This window comes from Trichoderma gamsii (assembly GCF_001481775.2).
Source record: "Trichoderma gamsii strain T6085 chromosome Unknown Scaffold_22.2, whole genome shotgun sequence".
Classification (NCBI taxonomy): Eukaryota; Fungi; Ascomycota; class Sordariomycetes; order Hypocreales; family Hypocreaceae; genus Trichoderma; species Trichoderma gamsii.
In genome coordinates this window covers 97,404-108,955 of record NW_020171359.1, presented here as the reverse complement: position 1 = coordinate 108,955, position 11,552 = coordinate 97,404, and the positions used below count along the sequence as shown (strand labels likewise).

General features: G+C 45.7%; 5 protein-coding genes across 5 annotated transcripts; 3 read left to right on the top strand and 2 right to left on the bottom strand.

Moving 5' to 3' along the window:
- Positions 1 to 238: 238 nt before the first annotated feature.
- Positions 239 to 2,125, top strand: TGAM01_v206458 (major facilitator superfamily transporter; the record flags this gene model as incomplete). Its single annotated transcript, XM_018801773.1, has 4 exons — positions 239 to 436; positions 503 to 578; positions 663 to 973; positions 1,034 to 2,125. The coding sequence occupies 4 exons, from the start codon at positions 239 to 241 to the stop codon at positions 2,123 to 2,125; spliced, it is 1,677 nt and encodes a 558-aa protein (XP_018665088.1).
- Positions 2,126 to 2,400: 275 nt separating this feature from the next.
- TGAM01_v206457 (hypothetical protein) lies at positions 2,401 to 3,267 on the bottom strand (the record flags this gene model as incomplete). Its single annotated transcript, XM_018801774.1, has 1 exon — positions 2,401 to 3,267. The coding sequence occupies one exon, from the start codon at positions 3,265 to 3,267 to the stop codon at positions 2,401 to 2,403; it is 867 nt and encodes a 288-aa protein (XP_018665089.1).
- A 971-nt stretch (positions 3,268 to 4,238) lies between these two features.
- TGAM01_v206456 (cytochrome P450 monooxygenase) lies at positions 4,239 to 6,253 on the top strand (the record flags this gene model as incomplete). Its single annotated transcript, XM_018801775.1, has 7 exons — positions 4,239 to 4,352; positions 4,455 to 4,633; positions 4,701 to 5,325; positions 5,409 to 5,628; positions 5,706 to 5,770; positions 5,868 to 5,975; positions 6,038 to 6,253. The coding sequence occupies 7 exons, from the start codon at positions 4,239 to 4,241 to the stop codon at positions 6,251 to 6,253; spliced, it is 1,527 nt and encodes a 508-aa protein (XP_018665090.1).
- A 793-nt stretch (positions 6,254 to 7,046) lies between these two features.
- Positions 7,047 to 8,383, top strand: TGAM01_v206455 (branched-chain amino acid aminotransferase; the record flags this gene model as incomplete). Its single annotated transcript, XM_018801776.1, has 5 exons — positions 7,047 to 7,080; positions 7,142 to 7,282; positions 7,346 to 7,372; positions 7,462 to 8,084; positions 8,150 to 8,383. 5 exons carry the CDS (start codon positions 7,047 to 7,049, stop codon positions 8,381 to 8,383), a joined length of 1,059 nt encoding a protein of 352 aa, XP_018665091.1.
- A 625-nt stretch (positions 8,384 to 9,008) lies between these two features.
- TGAM01_v206454 (hypothetical protein) lies at positions 9,009 to 10,629 on the bottom strand (the record flags this gene model as incomplete). Its single annotated transcript, XM_018801777.1, has 5 exons — positions 9,009 to 9,640; positions 9,713 to 10,081; positions 10,139 to 10,405; positions 10,461 to 10,520; positions 10,572 to 10,629. The coding sequence occupies 5 exons, from the start codon at positions 10,627 to 10,629 to the stop codon at positions 9,009 to 9,011; spliced, it is 1,386 nt and encodes a 461-aa protein (XP_018665092.1).
- Positions 10,630 to 11,552: the final 923 nt, after the last annotated feature.

Here is an 11,552-nt window from a genome sequence, read left to right as displayed (position 1 = left end):
CGCCATTACTATACTGGCTGTACTTTGTACGTACTATACCTCATCCGCAATACGGCCTCATTCCTCTTTTGTAACTGAATACGACATGGCAACAACCAACAGCAACCAGCCTCCCTTTCGTTTCTCCATCCTATTTTTCCCGTCTTCCATTTATCTGTTTTGCTTGAAGTCTGGATGAGAAGCCACATCCTCTGCAGCTGCATTGTGCAACTACGCCCTCAGGCCAGAGCAAGCAAAAATGTCAAAGGAAGAAACAGAAGGCTCTGTTCCACCAGAGGTTGTCACCACTGGTGAGAATATTGACTCTGAAGGTGGTAGTGACCCAGCAAAGCAAGAATGGAAAATCTCGAAGCGCACACTCTTCGTCTTCATTACCATTTGTGTCTTGACCCTCATGGTGGCTTTAGATAGCACATCCATTGGTGTGGCATTGCCTGTGAGTAGAGAACATTATACCGTAACCAAAGACAAACCTAGCTGACCATGAAATCCCATTCAACAGACAATTTCTAGGGCCCTTCACAGTTCCGGAATTGAGACATTTTGGGCTGGTACGGGATTTCTGCTATGCGCGACAGGTATGTCATTAGTTTTGGCTCCTCATCGTCTCCCAATTTGTGTATATACTGGACTGTGTAATTGACTTGTTCGATCGAGTACAGTTTTCCAACCAAACTTTGTTTCCTTTTCCAACATCTTTGGCCGTCGACCTGTCTTTATCATTGCCATCATCCTCTTCCTCATCGGGGCTATAGTTGCTGGTGTCTCAAAGAACGTTGGTCAGCTGCTGGTTGGCCGATGTATTCAAGGTATCGGAGGTGGTGGCATCTCAGCCATCACTGAGGTTCTCATTGCTGATTTAGTGCCTATGCGGTATCGAGGACAATATTACGGTCTGATGAATGCCATGTGGAGTGTGGGATCCGTGACTGGCCCCATTATTGGAGGCGCATTTGCTGGTGACGCATCATGGGTAAGGAACCATACAACTCATGCACTTTTTCTGCTCCTCGGATAGCTAAGATTGTTCTAGAGATGGATTTTTTACATCAATTTCCCTTTCATCGGCATTGGCATTTTCTGCGTCGTCGTCTTCATGAATCTTCACTTTGTCCCAACCTCTTTGGCCGAGAAGCTTCGTCGAATCGATTACATTGGCTCAGTCGTCTTCATCGCTAGCACAACGTCTTTCCTTATTCCGCTGACGTGGGGTGGTGTCCTGTACAGCTGGGATTCGTGGAGAACACTAGTCCCCTTGATTCTTGGTATCGCCGGCATTGCCCTATTCGTCGTTTACGAGGCATTCATCGCCCCAAATCCAATCATTCCGATCGAACTATTCAACAACCGTACAGCTGGAGTCTCGTATTTCAGCTCTGCACTCTCGGGCCTGCTTGTGTGGTGTATTGTCTATTACATGCCGTTGTATTTCCAGGCTGTGAAGGAATACACCCCCGTCTTGACTGGTGTATGTCTCTTCCCGCAGACTTTCACCGTGGCGCCTGCTGGTGCTTTCGCCGGTGCGCTTATTACAAAGACTGGCAGATACCGTTGGTCTACCTGGTCCGGTTGGGCTCTCGCAACTCTTGGTTTAGGTTTGCTCTGCATTCTAAAGCCAGGCACTAGCATACCTGGATGGATTTTCTTGAACTTGGTCTCGGGTATTGGTCTCGGATTCCTCTTCCCTTCAGTAGCTACAGCCATCCAGGCAGCCACCTCTCCAGAAAATGTTCCTATGGCTTTGGCCCTGTTCAGCTTCTTCCGATCGCTCGGTCAGGCTGTGGGAGTGGCCATTGGAGGAGTGGTCTTCCAGAATCGCATGGTTGCCAACCTGCGCCAATATCCTCATCTTGCGGCAAACGCAACCGCTTATGGTGCAGACGCAGCAGGTCTGGTTGACATCATCAAGGCAATGCCCGATGGTCAAGATAAGCACGATATCAAGGTTGCCTTTGTGGATAGTCTGCGTATTGTCTGGGCAGTGTGCTGTGCCCTGGCTGGAGTCGGCCTCCTGTTGAGTCTGCTCGTTCAAAAGTACGATATCAACCAGGAACTCAACGGCGATCAGGGAATCATCGAAAAGAATCATCCTCAACCCCCCAGAGACAACACGGAGGAGATCTAAGTCCCTTGAGATCGGAACCTAGACATAGCATCGCTTTATTTGATCGCAACTTCAACATTTCGACTCACTCAAAACAGTATTGAGCTGAGGTTTAGGCATGGGAATGGCGCAAATAGTTACTACTCGAGAAATCTTATATGATAGTAAACGGTACTTCGCTGTAATGGCGAGGGAAACGATTTCAACCGCGAGTATTGGAGGACTTGATAAATTTATTTACGCATATGTATAAATAGACTAATTTTTAATAATGCTATCTACTCTTAACTTCTCACTTAATTCTTTGTAGGCGCTGCTCGCTTGATAGCTTTTTCCATAAGTGCCACCGTCTCTTTGAAGACCAACTCCGGCTGCTCAATATGGGGGAAATGCGTATCGCCCTTGGCGTGAGTATAAGTGAACCATTCCGGGTGCTTTTGCTGAAAGTCTTGATGAAGCTTCGCATATTCTTCGCTACCAGGCTGACTGTAAACGTGGTGGACCAAAGGCGGGTCATTCAGTGCTTCAAGCCTCTTCAACGGAGAGCCCCAGGTTCTGTATGCTGCTTCAACCGTCCTGCCGGATCGAGCCCAGGTTTCGTAACCAAAGCCTCCAATAGCGGTAAGACACTGGTACTCAATATTTAGATTTTGGTTACCACCAAGCCAGCTCTTGAAGAAGGCTACGGTCGTCTGGCGCCAAGTATCTTTCCCCTGCAGGGCTTTCAGCGCTCCGTAGAACTGAGGAGAAGCGTCGACTGCTAGATGGTCCAGGATCAAGATTGCTAACAAGCGCTCACGGCCCGCTATCTCAGCCAAGTTCATTGCTGCCCAGTTTCCGTGGGACGCTGCAAGAACAATAAACTGATCGACGCCTAGCGTATCCAGCAGAGCCAGGGCATCCCGGGCATGGTCGTCGAACCCAAAGTCTTCGACGTTATCGCGGTTAGGTCCATGGCCTCTGAAGCAGATGCTAATAACACGATAATGCTCCATCAAATATGACGTGACATAGGAATATCCTCGGTGGTCGGAGTTCCATCCGGAGAAAGTGACTATCGCAGGCCCGTCATGGGCAAAGCCGTAGTCTGTAAATGCAATCTCCTGGCCATTGATGGTCTTGGTGTAAGGGAATGCATCTGCCAAAAAACGTGGCTGAGCCATAATGAAAAACAAGATAATTCGAGTTGTCCTTGGTAATAATTCTATAAGTTGCTTTCTAACTGTATCTTCTGATCATTGGTTTCGACGCCTTTAATAGGAGTTTATTCATAACTACTAACAGTTTTAGTAGTGGGAGGGGCCAAACAGACTTTCTACACTTCTTAATTCCGAGTTCTACTACGTTATTGCATGACAATGGGCTGATTAACTGCAGCAATAAGACAATGAAGATAACCGTGGATGCGTTCTAGTGCCCAGTACTTACCATACTTAGGCGCCGACAGCACTACAATATTCCCCGTAGTCTGAGACAATAAGCGCCGATTGCTATCTCTCCGGCTTCCTTTTGCGTCTTCCCCACATAGCTCTTGTCAGCAGTTAGCCCTACTATACTTGCAGCTTAGTACCCAGCAGCTCATAGAAAAGATATACCAAGCTAGTGTTTTCTATTGGCAATGTTTATGTATCGTCATGAAATAGATAATGACGAAAAAAAGAAAAAAGCTTATGCGTAGTATCCAAGTAAGTATACACAAAAAACACCATGTAAAACACTAAACCATGGCCTCAACGTATACAGAAAAGTAAAGTTGTTGTGATGTCTGTTGCAACCTAGTGGATAAATCCTTCTAGTTTCCAGTGGTAAATCAGCTTATTTTAATTTACACGTGGCTAACAGTATCAAATTCGCTTCAGCCCCTGCAGTAAGATACCCAGGCTTGTTCGGCGGGAAACATCAGTATTTGCAATGCGGTGTCTAGTGCTAGCTGACATTTGCAACATTGCTGTGACTGGGGTGTAAATTTTGAGCCGACAGGAATGCATGGATGGCGCACCCTTGCCATGTGGCTTACAGGCGTCTTCTCCTACGCTTCTAATAAAATCCCCAAGCTCAAATTTTTGCTCAACCTAGTTGTCTCATATTGTACTCTTAGAACTATGTGTTGAAGCGATTTTCCAAGTACATCACCATGATATTTCAACTCTACGAGTCATCTCCCGGCCTCCTGGCTGTGGGAGTTGTGTTATCGTTGGCTACGGTGGCCGTTCTCACTATTCGGATATGGGGTGACTTCGTTGGAAATGTTAGTATTCAATCAAATGAGGGCGAGCACTAAAACGAACATGATTATGCACCGCTATCTCTACCTACGGGGAATTGTCAGTAGCTAACACATGTTCATTAGGCCATCCTCAGCACGTTCAATGGCGGCGTGTTGTCAACGGGACGAGCGGCTCCGGGCCCCAAGTGGCAGTGGCCAAATGGCCAATTCGCAGACAAATTCCTCAATGGCGCTGCAAGATCGGAAGAATGGCGAAAATATGGACCAGTTTACAGAGTTTGGGCCGGTCCTAAGCCAGAAATGTAAGGCCGTGTTACTACTAGGAAAAATAAATGGAAGCTAATTGCAGATTAATCTTCGTGTATACAGAGTTCTCACAACTCCCGAAGATCTCAAAGTTTTCCATACAGACTCCGATAAACACACCAAGCCTTTGGACGGCAATTTTGGCTGGTTCTTTGACAAAGTTCTGGGACGTTGTGTTGGCCTACTTTCACTTGACGAATGGAAAAACATGCGACGAGTTGTCGATCCCTCATTTACTCACGGAGCTTCGGTCAAACGCATTAGTGTTACGGAGTCAGATGCCAGAGCCTTTGTGGAAAACTTGCACACCATTTCGAATGAGGGAGCCGAGATAGCAAAAACCAAAGGCCGGTTTACGGTCCCAGCCATGGCAGCATTCATGAAGTTTCCCTTCATTTTTACAGCCGAGGTTGTCTACGGCAATATGACCGAAGCTGAGAAAGAAGAACTCTGGGCGATTGCAGAGAAGCGCCAGGCACTGTTGCCTTTCTTTTTCAAGGGGAGCTTCTATCGTACTTCATACCTAAAATGGTTTGACCGACCTGCCTACAACCAGCTTCAGGAGTTTTTGGACTCTTGGGCCGAATTTAATACTCGTATGGCTAGATCTCGACGTGAACAAGGCCTTCCACTTCCAATTGTTACATACTGGGACGAGTATCTCCAAGGAAATATTACTCTAGAACAGGTAAGAGACTCGGCAAGACGTCCAAACTTCTGTCCCTTCAGAGAAAGAAGGAAATACAGTAAATACTGACCATCAACGCTTAGGTCACACACACTCTAGATGAAATGCTCTTTGCAAACCTCGATGTCACAACCCACGTTCTTACATGGGCTATCACTCTTGTTGCCGATCATGAGAATGTCAAAAAGGAGCTTCGAGAAGAAATTGAAGCCCACAAGGATAATCTTCAAGAGTATATCACCAACGTCAATACTCACCTGCACCGGTGTTACTATGAGTCCCTACGATTGAGGCCTATTGCAGGTAAGTAGCTCGCCCTTTTTGTTTCGCTTGACGGAAGTCGAAATGCTAGATCAGACTGACCCGGTTTACTTGCTTAGTCTTCAGCATCGGTGAGAGCGCTCCAAGTGTCAAAAATTTCCGTGGCATACACGTAAAGCCAAACGTAAGTGAAGGAGACATCCTAAAATGTCTTGACATGTATAAAGTTCTATATGCTTTTTCCGAAAGTAGTGCTAACATACGACGACAAAAAATAACAGACCATGGTGCTTGTGGACACTTACGCTATCAACGTTCGCAATCCGTTCTGGGGTCCCAACAGTGAAGAGTACGACCCTAATCGATTCAGGAACCTCAAATCAACAGACGTAAGTTTTCATATGTTTGATGTAGGTGGTGACACGCATTAACAAACGCTTTTTTTATCTAGCTACGATACAACCTCTTTGTATTTGGGTTCGGTTACAGAAAATGCTTAGGACAGTACTTGGCAGGACACATGGTGAAAGCTATCCTTGTCCACTTGTTCTCTCAGTACGACGTCAAGATCATTGACGGAAGGAAAGGAAAGGCTGACTACGACATTGACAAAACCACTTGGGTTCCCGTCGCGGATGTCACCGTCGAGCTAACCAAGCTGCAGTAATGGTTGAGGCAAGATTAAAATAGAGCGGCGAATCACTAGCTTTGCAATTTTGAAGTAGTTTCTTGGTAGATTTTCTCTCAAGATGATGGTAGAGCATTATCAATTGGCAATTTTCTAACCAATAACATGGACCAACTTCGCATCTTGAACTTTTCCCACAGAGCACTATCAGACTCGCCTAAAGTCACATTACAGCAGCTTCATACACTACTTTTCAGCCCACCCAGATGCATAGCTGGGATTGTCTCATATCATGAACTAAGAGTTAATATATTTTAGATCCTGTGGGATTCTGTTTTACCCGTTAATATCATCATGAATCATAAGAATACATCCCGCAAATTAGTAGCCTCGTAAACCTTCATTGCTCTTTTCTACCATAATACTTACACACAGGGCTCGGGTTGTTTTAAGACGACCCCAGTAGCGAAAATAAGCAAAGTCGCCGATGAAGGCCAGGGGTCATCCAACAAACAGAAAGCAGGCCATACTCTCTTCGGTTAGTGCTTTATGTGAGCGGTTACTTTCAATTCTCTCCGATTAACGATCATGTTTGTTCGTGCTTACTCTGTGCCTAAAGCTATACACTGGGGGCTTAGTGCGCTACTATAGCTCTTGGCAGGATGGTGTGTCTTCTATGGCATCCATGAATAGTTACAAGATATTTGAGTCTCTTTTTTTTTTTCTCTTTCCATGTTATATCTAGTTCACGATAGATGTCTACTGGAAGATAATACTACATTATTTCCAATTCCAATACCAATCTCCCAAAATTGCTATCGCAACTGCAACAATGCGTTTCCCTCCCCCACCACGAAGTGATATAGGTTAGCTTGTTTCCTGCAATAACACCCAACTGATTAGCCGCATGAACTAACACTGCTCAAGTATGGAACGGCCTCGCTGCGTTGACGACTGTCAATGGGCACGTCCAATCAACTTGGACCAATGAGACAGGCTGGTCTGAGCCAAAGTTTATCCCGGATCCATACCTTCGTGTTCACGGATTGGCACCTGTCTTCAACTATGGTTCGTTGAGACGTTGATCTATGTGTGTTAAATGATGTGATGGGCTAACAAGATGACATCCAGGCCAAGAGGCTTACGAAGGACTCAAAGGTAACAAGCCTCCCACTCATAACGCTATTGACGTTATGATTCAATAACATTTAGGATAAATTAGATATTAACACTTCAAACTTATGCAGCCTTTCGCACTCCTGATGACAAGGAGATCAACATTGTAAGACCTAATTTCCATGCCATCCGAATGCAGCATTCGGCATCATTAGTCTCCATCCCAGCGGTTCCCGAAGAACTTTTCATGCGATCTGTGCATCTCGCAGTAGCAAAGAACGCAGAATTCGTTCCACCAAACGGTGAAAATGGAATGCTGTACATTCGGCCCATTGTATTCGGTTCCGGGCCTCGTATCTTGCTCAGCCCGACTGATGAATACACCTTCTGCGTCTACGTTACCCCCGCGGCTGCTTACCATGGTATTCAACCGCTTGATGCTTTGATATTGGAAGATTTTGATCGAGCTGCGCCCCGAGGCACTGGATCTGGTAAGGTTGGGGGCAATTACGCTCCTGTGATGAAATGGGCCGACAAGGCTAAGAGCCAAGGCTATGCCCTCACGCTGCATCTTGATAGCCAAACAAGAAGCGAGATTGATGAGTTTTCCACATCTGGCTTTATCGGTGTCAAGATCAAAGATGGAAAGACTGTTATCGTGGTGCCTGATAGCTCAAGTGCCATCAACAGCGCCACATGCGATAGCATCCAACAGCTCGCCCTATCGTTTGATTGGCAAGTCGAACGCCGGCCTGTAAGTTTCCGCTGCTCAACCATGAAAGAGAGATGCGTAGTACTAACTGCTTCTTGCTTATGCAGGTCAAATACGAGGAACTATCCGAATTCTCAGAGGTCCTAGCTTGCGGAACTGCTGTAACCGTGGTTCCTGTCAAGTCGATTACCCGGGAAACTACGAATGAGAAGTTTGTCTATCAAGACGGGGCTGCAGCGCCTGGACCTGTCGCATCCAAGATCGCCAAGACTGTGGAAGACATCCAGAAAGGCAGGATTGAGGACAAGTTCGGCTGGCTTACAAGAGTCACTGCTGTGTAAATCATTACAACTGTACTATGAAAGGGCAAAATAGGGATATATAAGAATAGAAAGGGGTGAATAGCATTCTCTCATTGAGAGTCCAATATTGCATAAGTTACCACTGGTACTATTTTGAAGAATAAGTGAAGTATTTATAACAATGACAATCGCTCAAGGACATCGTACGCTAGTTTGCTCTCCAATCTACTTCAGGATTCACGGGGCGAAGGCATGTTAGGAAACTGTTTGATCATCTCATTGAGGCTTTTTAGTATAATAAAATAGTTGTAAGCATATGGGCAATATTACTTTTTATTTTTTGCTATCTGCTGCCAAGTCTAATCTCAGTTTCATTAATAGGGCCTCCATAATAGCGACCCATTCCCGTCAGCACTTGTGATATAGTCTCAATCTTAATTGCGTAACATAATAAAATTATAAGAAGTTGTCTATATCAGCCAGAGGCGCTCAATAAAATTGACTTTGCTATTGCTTCTTCTAGATAAACATTCTATTATAAAAGTAGTCTTAACCATAACCCAAAAGTAGTAGAAGTCCAAAAATGGAACGCATTGACGGCGCCCACACCATTGTCATATCCAATCGCCAAACTTCTCTCCCCATCTTTAAATCTCATCTTCTTTTAAGATGATCGCGGCTTAAAGCACACAACCGGGCCGTCCTTTCTGGCCGACACATGATCTCTGAATTTATACTCAATCGGCGTAATATCCTTCTCCTCCCATCCTGGTTCATTATCCGCTCTTCGGAGATCAAACTCCCAGAGCAACCGGGCAAAAGTGAGCATAATCTGCGCCAGTGCAAGAGGTTTCCCAACGCAGCTTCTAGATCCGATAGAGAAAGGCATATATGGCTGTCTCGCAGTATCTGCTCGGGCAGTTCCATCCTCGTTGACGGGTCGGAACCACCTTTCAGGGTCAAATTTGAGAGGCTCTTTGTAATAGCTGTCGTGGTGGTGAATACTGTAGATACCGACAGCAACATCTGTTCCCTCAGGTACGTAGGTTCCATCAATCAGGGCTCCACCGGTCTCAACTTCTCGCCAAAGAGCAGCACCGCCAGGAGGTGACATTCGAAGAGTTTCATCGATGACAGCACGCAAGTAGGCACAAGAGTTGAGCTTGGGCCCGAAAACAATTTCATCCAGTGACGAGAAAGTTGTACGAACTTCTTCAGCTGCCTTGCGGTAGGTACTTGATGATCCAGTCAGATAATGCGCTACCCCAGCCATGCTTGCCGATGTTGTGTCAGATCCTAAAGCAAATTTCAACATTAGATTCTCCTTCGTGCATATATAAGATACGATATAGAAACAGAATGCCTTACCAGCTACCACAAACAATGCAGTCTCAGTACTCAGTTCCTTAGGGCTAAGTTCGGCACCCGTATCAGGATCCTTGCAATCTTTCAAGAATGCAAAGATGTCTTTTCCATCCGAAAGACCAACATCTTGGAGTCTTTTCTTGAGAAGCTTTCGGAGAAATCCAACGAATTGATTTCGTCCTACGATAGATGCTGGAAAGAGATATTGATCCAAGTTGAACGAGGTGAGTTTTGATTCCTGTAAGAGCACTCCTAGTCGAACGTTTGACTCTTCAAGAGCGCCGATTGGATAACGATTCTCCGGATTTCGAATAGTGTCAAAATCAGAGCTAAATGAGACCGTGGTCATGGTATCAAATGCCAAGTAATTGACTGATCACAAAAAGATCAGTATGTACCACCGTCGGACTTGAGAATGGCTGAACTTACAATCCTTCGATATATCTCTGGGACTGGTCCAGCCTTTTTCGGTGGACTCATTGGCAGCACTACGCAAATGTTGACAAAATCTCTCCAAAACTGACTGAACTTTTGGCTCGAATCTGCGAAGACTGGTCTCAGAAAACGCCTGAGCAACAACGCGGCGCCTGCGAGCATGTTGCACCTTGTTACTGAGGGTAAGAGTATTGGGCGCCTGTTGAGCCAGCACCCTGTAGTTCTTGTACTTCTTGACCTTGGAACCATGACCATAAACATCTAAAACGATTATTAGCATGAAATAAGTCGCCATTGGCTATGCGAAAAGTATTACCGTAGAGCGCATTTACGTTGTTGATAAGCAGCCTGTTTGGGGCGTATCGAAGATATTCGCCTGTCTCATTGTTAGTTTTCCATGGGATGACAATTGCCCTAAATTCTTTACTTACCATATTTTTGATGGCAGCGATATATATCCAGATGGATGTCGCCTTTCCATGCATGGTAGGCAGAATAAAGGTTTGTGAACTTGGCAAGGAAGGGTCCTGGGTATTTCGCCAGAGGGTGAAAGAGTGCTCTATACACCAAGACATACAGTCCATAAAGTAGCTATTTTGCACAAACCGTTTGTCAGTACCGAACTTAACGAGAAGTATTCACATAAGGCAGATGAGAGATATGGACGCTAAGCTCTGTCTCACTTGCACATACCAAACTCGCTAACGAGGCTATTAACGGCCCGCCTATCTTTTTCACCCACAGCTGCAGAGCAGGCAAGTCTGCTGGGAAGTGCAGCGCTCCCAAATCGATGCCTTTGGAATCCATTGGATGCGTAATGCTTCCGCTGTAATTCCCACTAGTTTCCTATACTCGTAGAAGGAAATGGGAACGCAACTAAGTCTGAACCATTTTATTGCCTCCGCTAAACCCTTGATTCGAAATGCCCAGAGTTCAACATCTCACGACTATCTGATGATGCAAGCGGGAAGTTCAGTCTGGCGTCAGCAATACAATGCTCCGACAGCTCCCACGACCCACATATGGGGTATCTCGTAGGCTGTAAGCATCGGGGTTATAATTCTATTTCTATTATTGGAAGTAGTGAATGAATTGAGCAACTCCTCTGTTTCACTTAGACTACCTATATGCCGGTTCTTGTCGGCAGTAAGCCTTGAATTTGGAACAAACTGCTTATGTGGGTTGTGCGTCGGCGAGTTTCTTGGGTGCTTCCGACGGAGCCTATTTCGATCGTAGAGTCAAGAAATCGATCTAGACAGGCCTGGATATTACCCGCAATATTGGAAATAAGCATCAAACCGTTTTCAATACCCTGCTAGTAAGCGCGACTGCGTCCGGGGGTTAAGCGATCGATGGAATTATGTCGATGCTTTCATGGTTCAGCCGACGGTTTGGTGCTTCAGCCTCA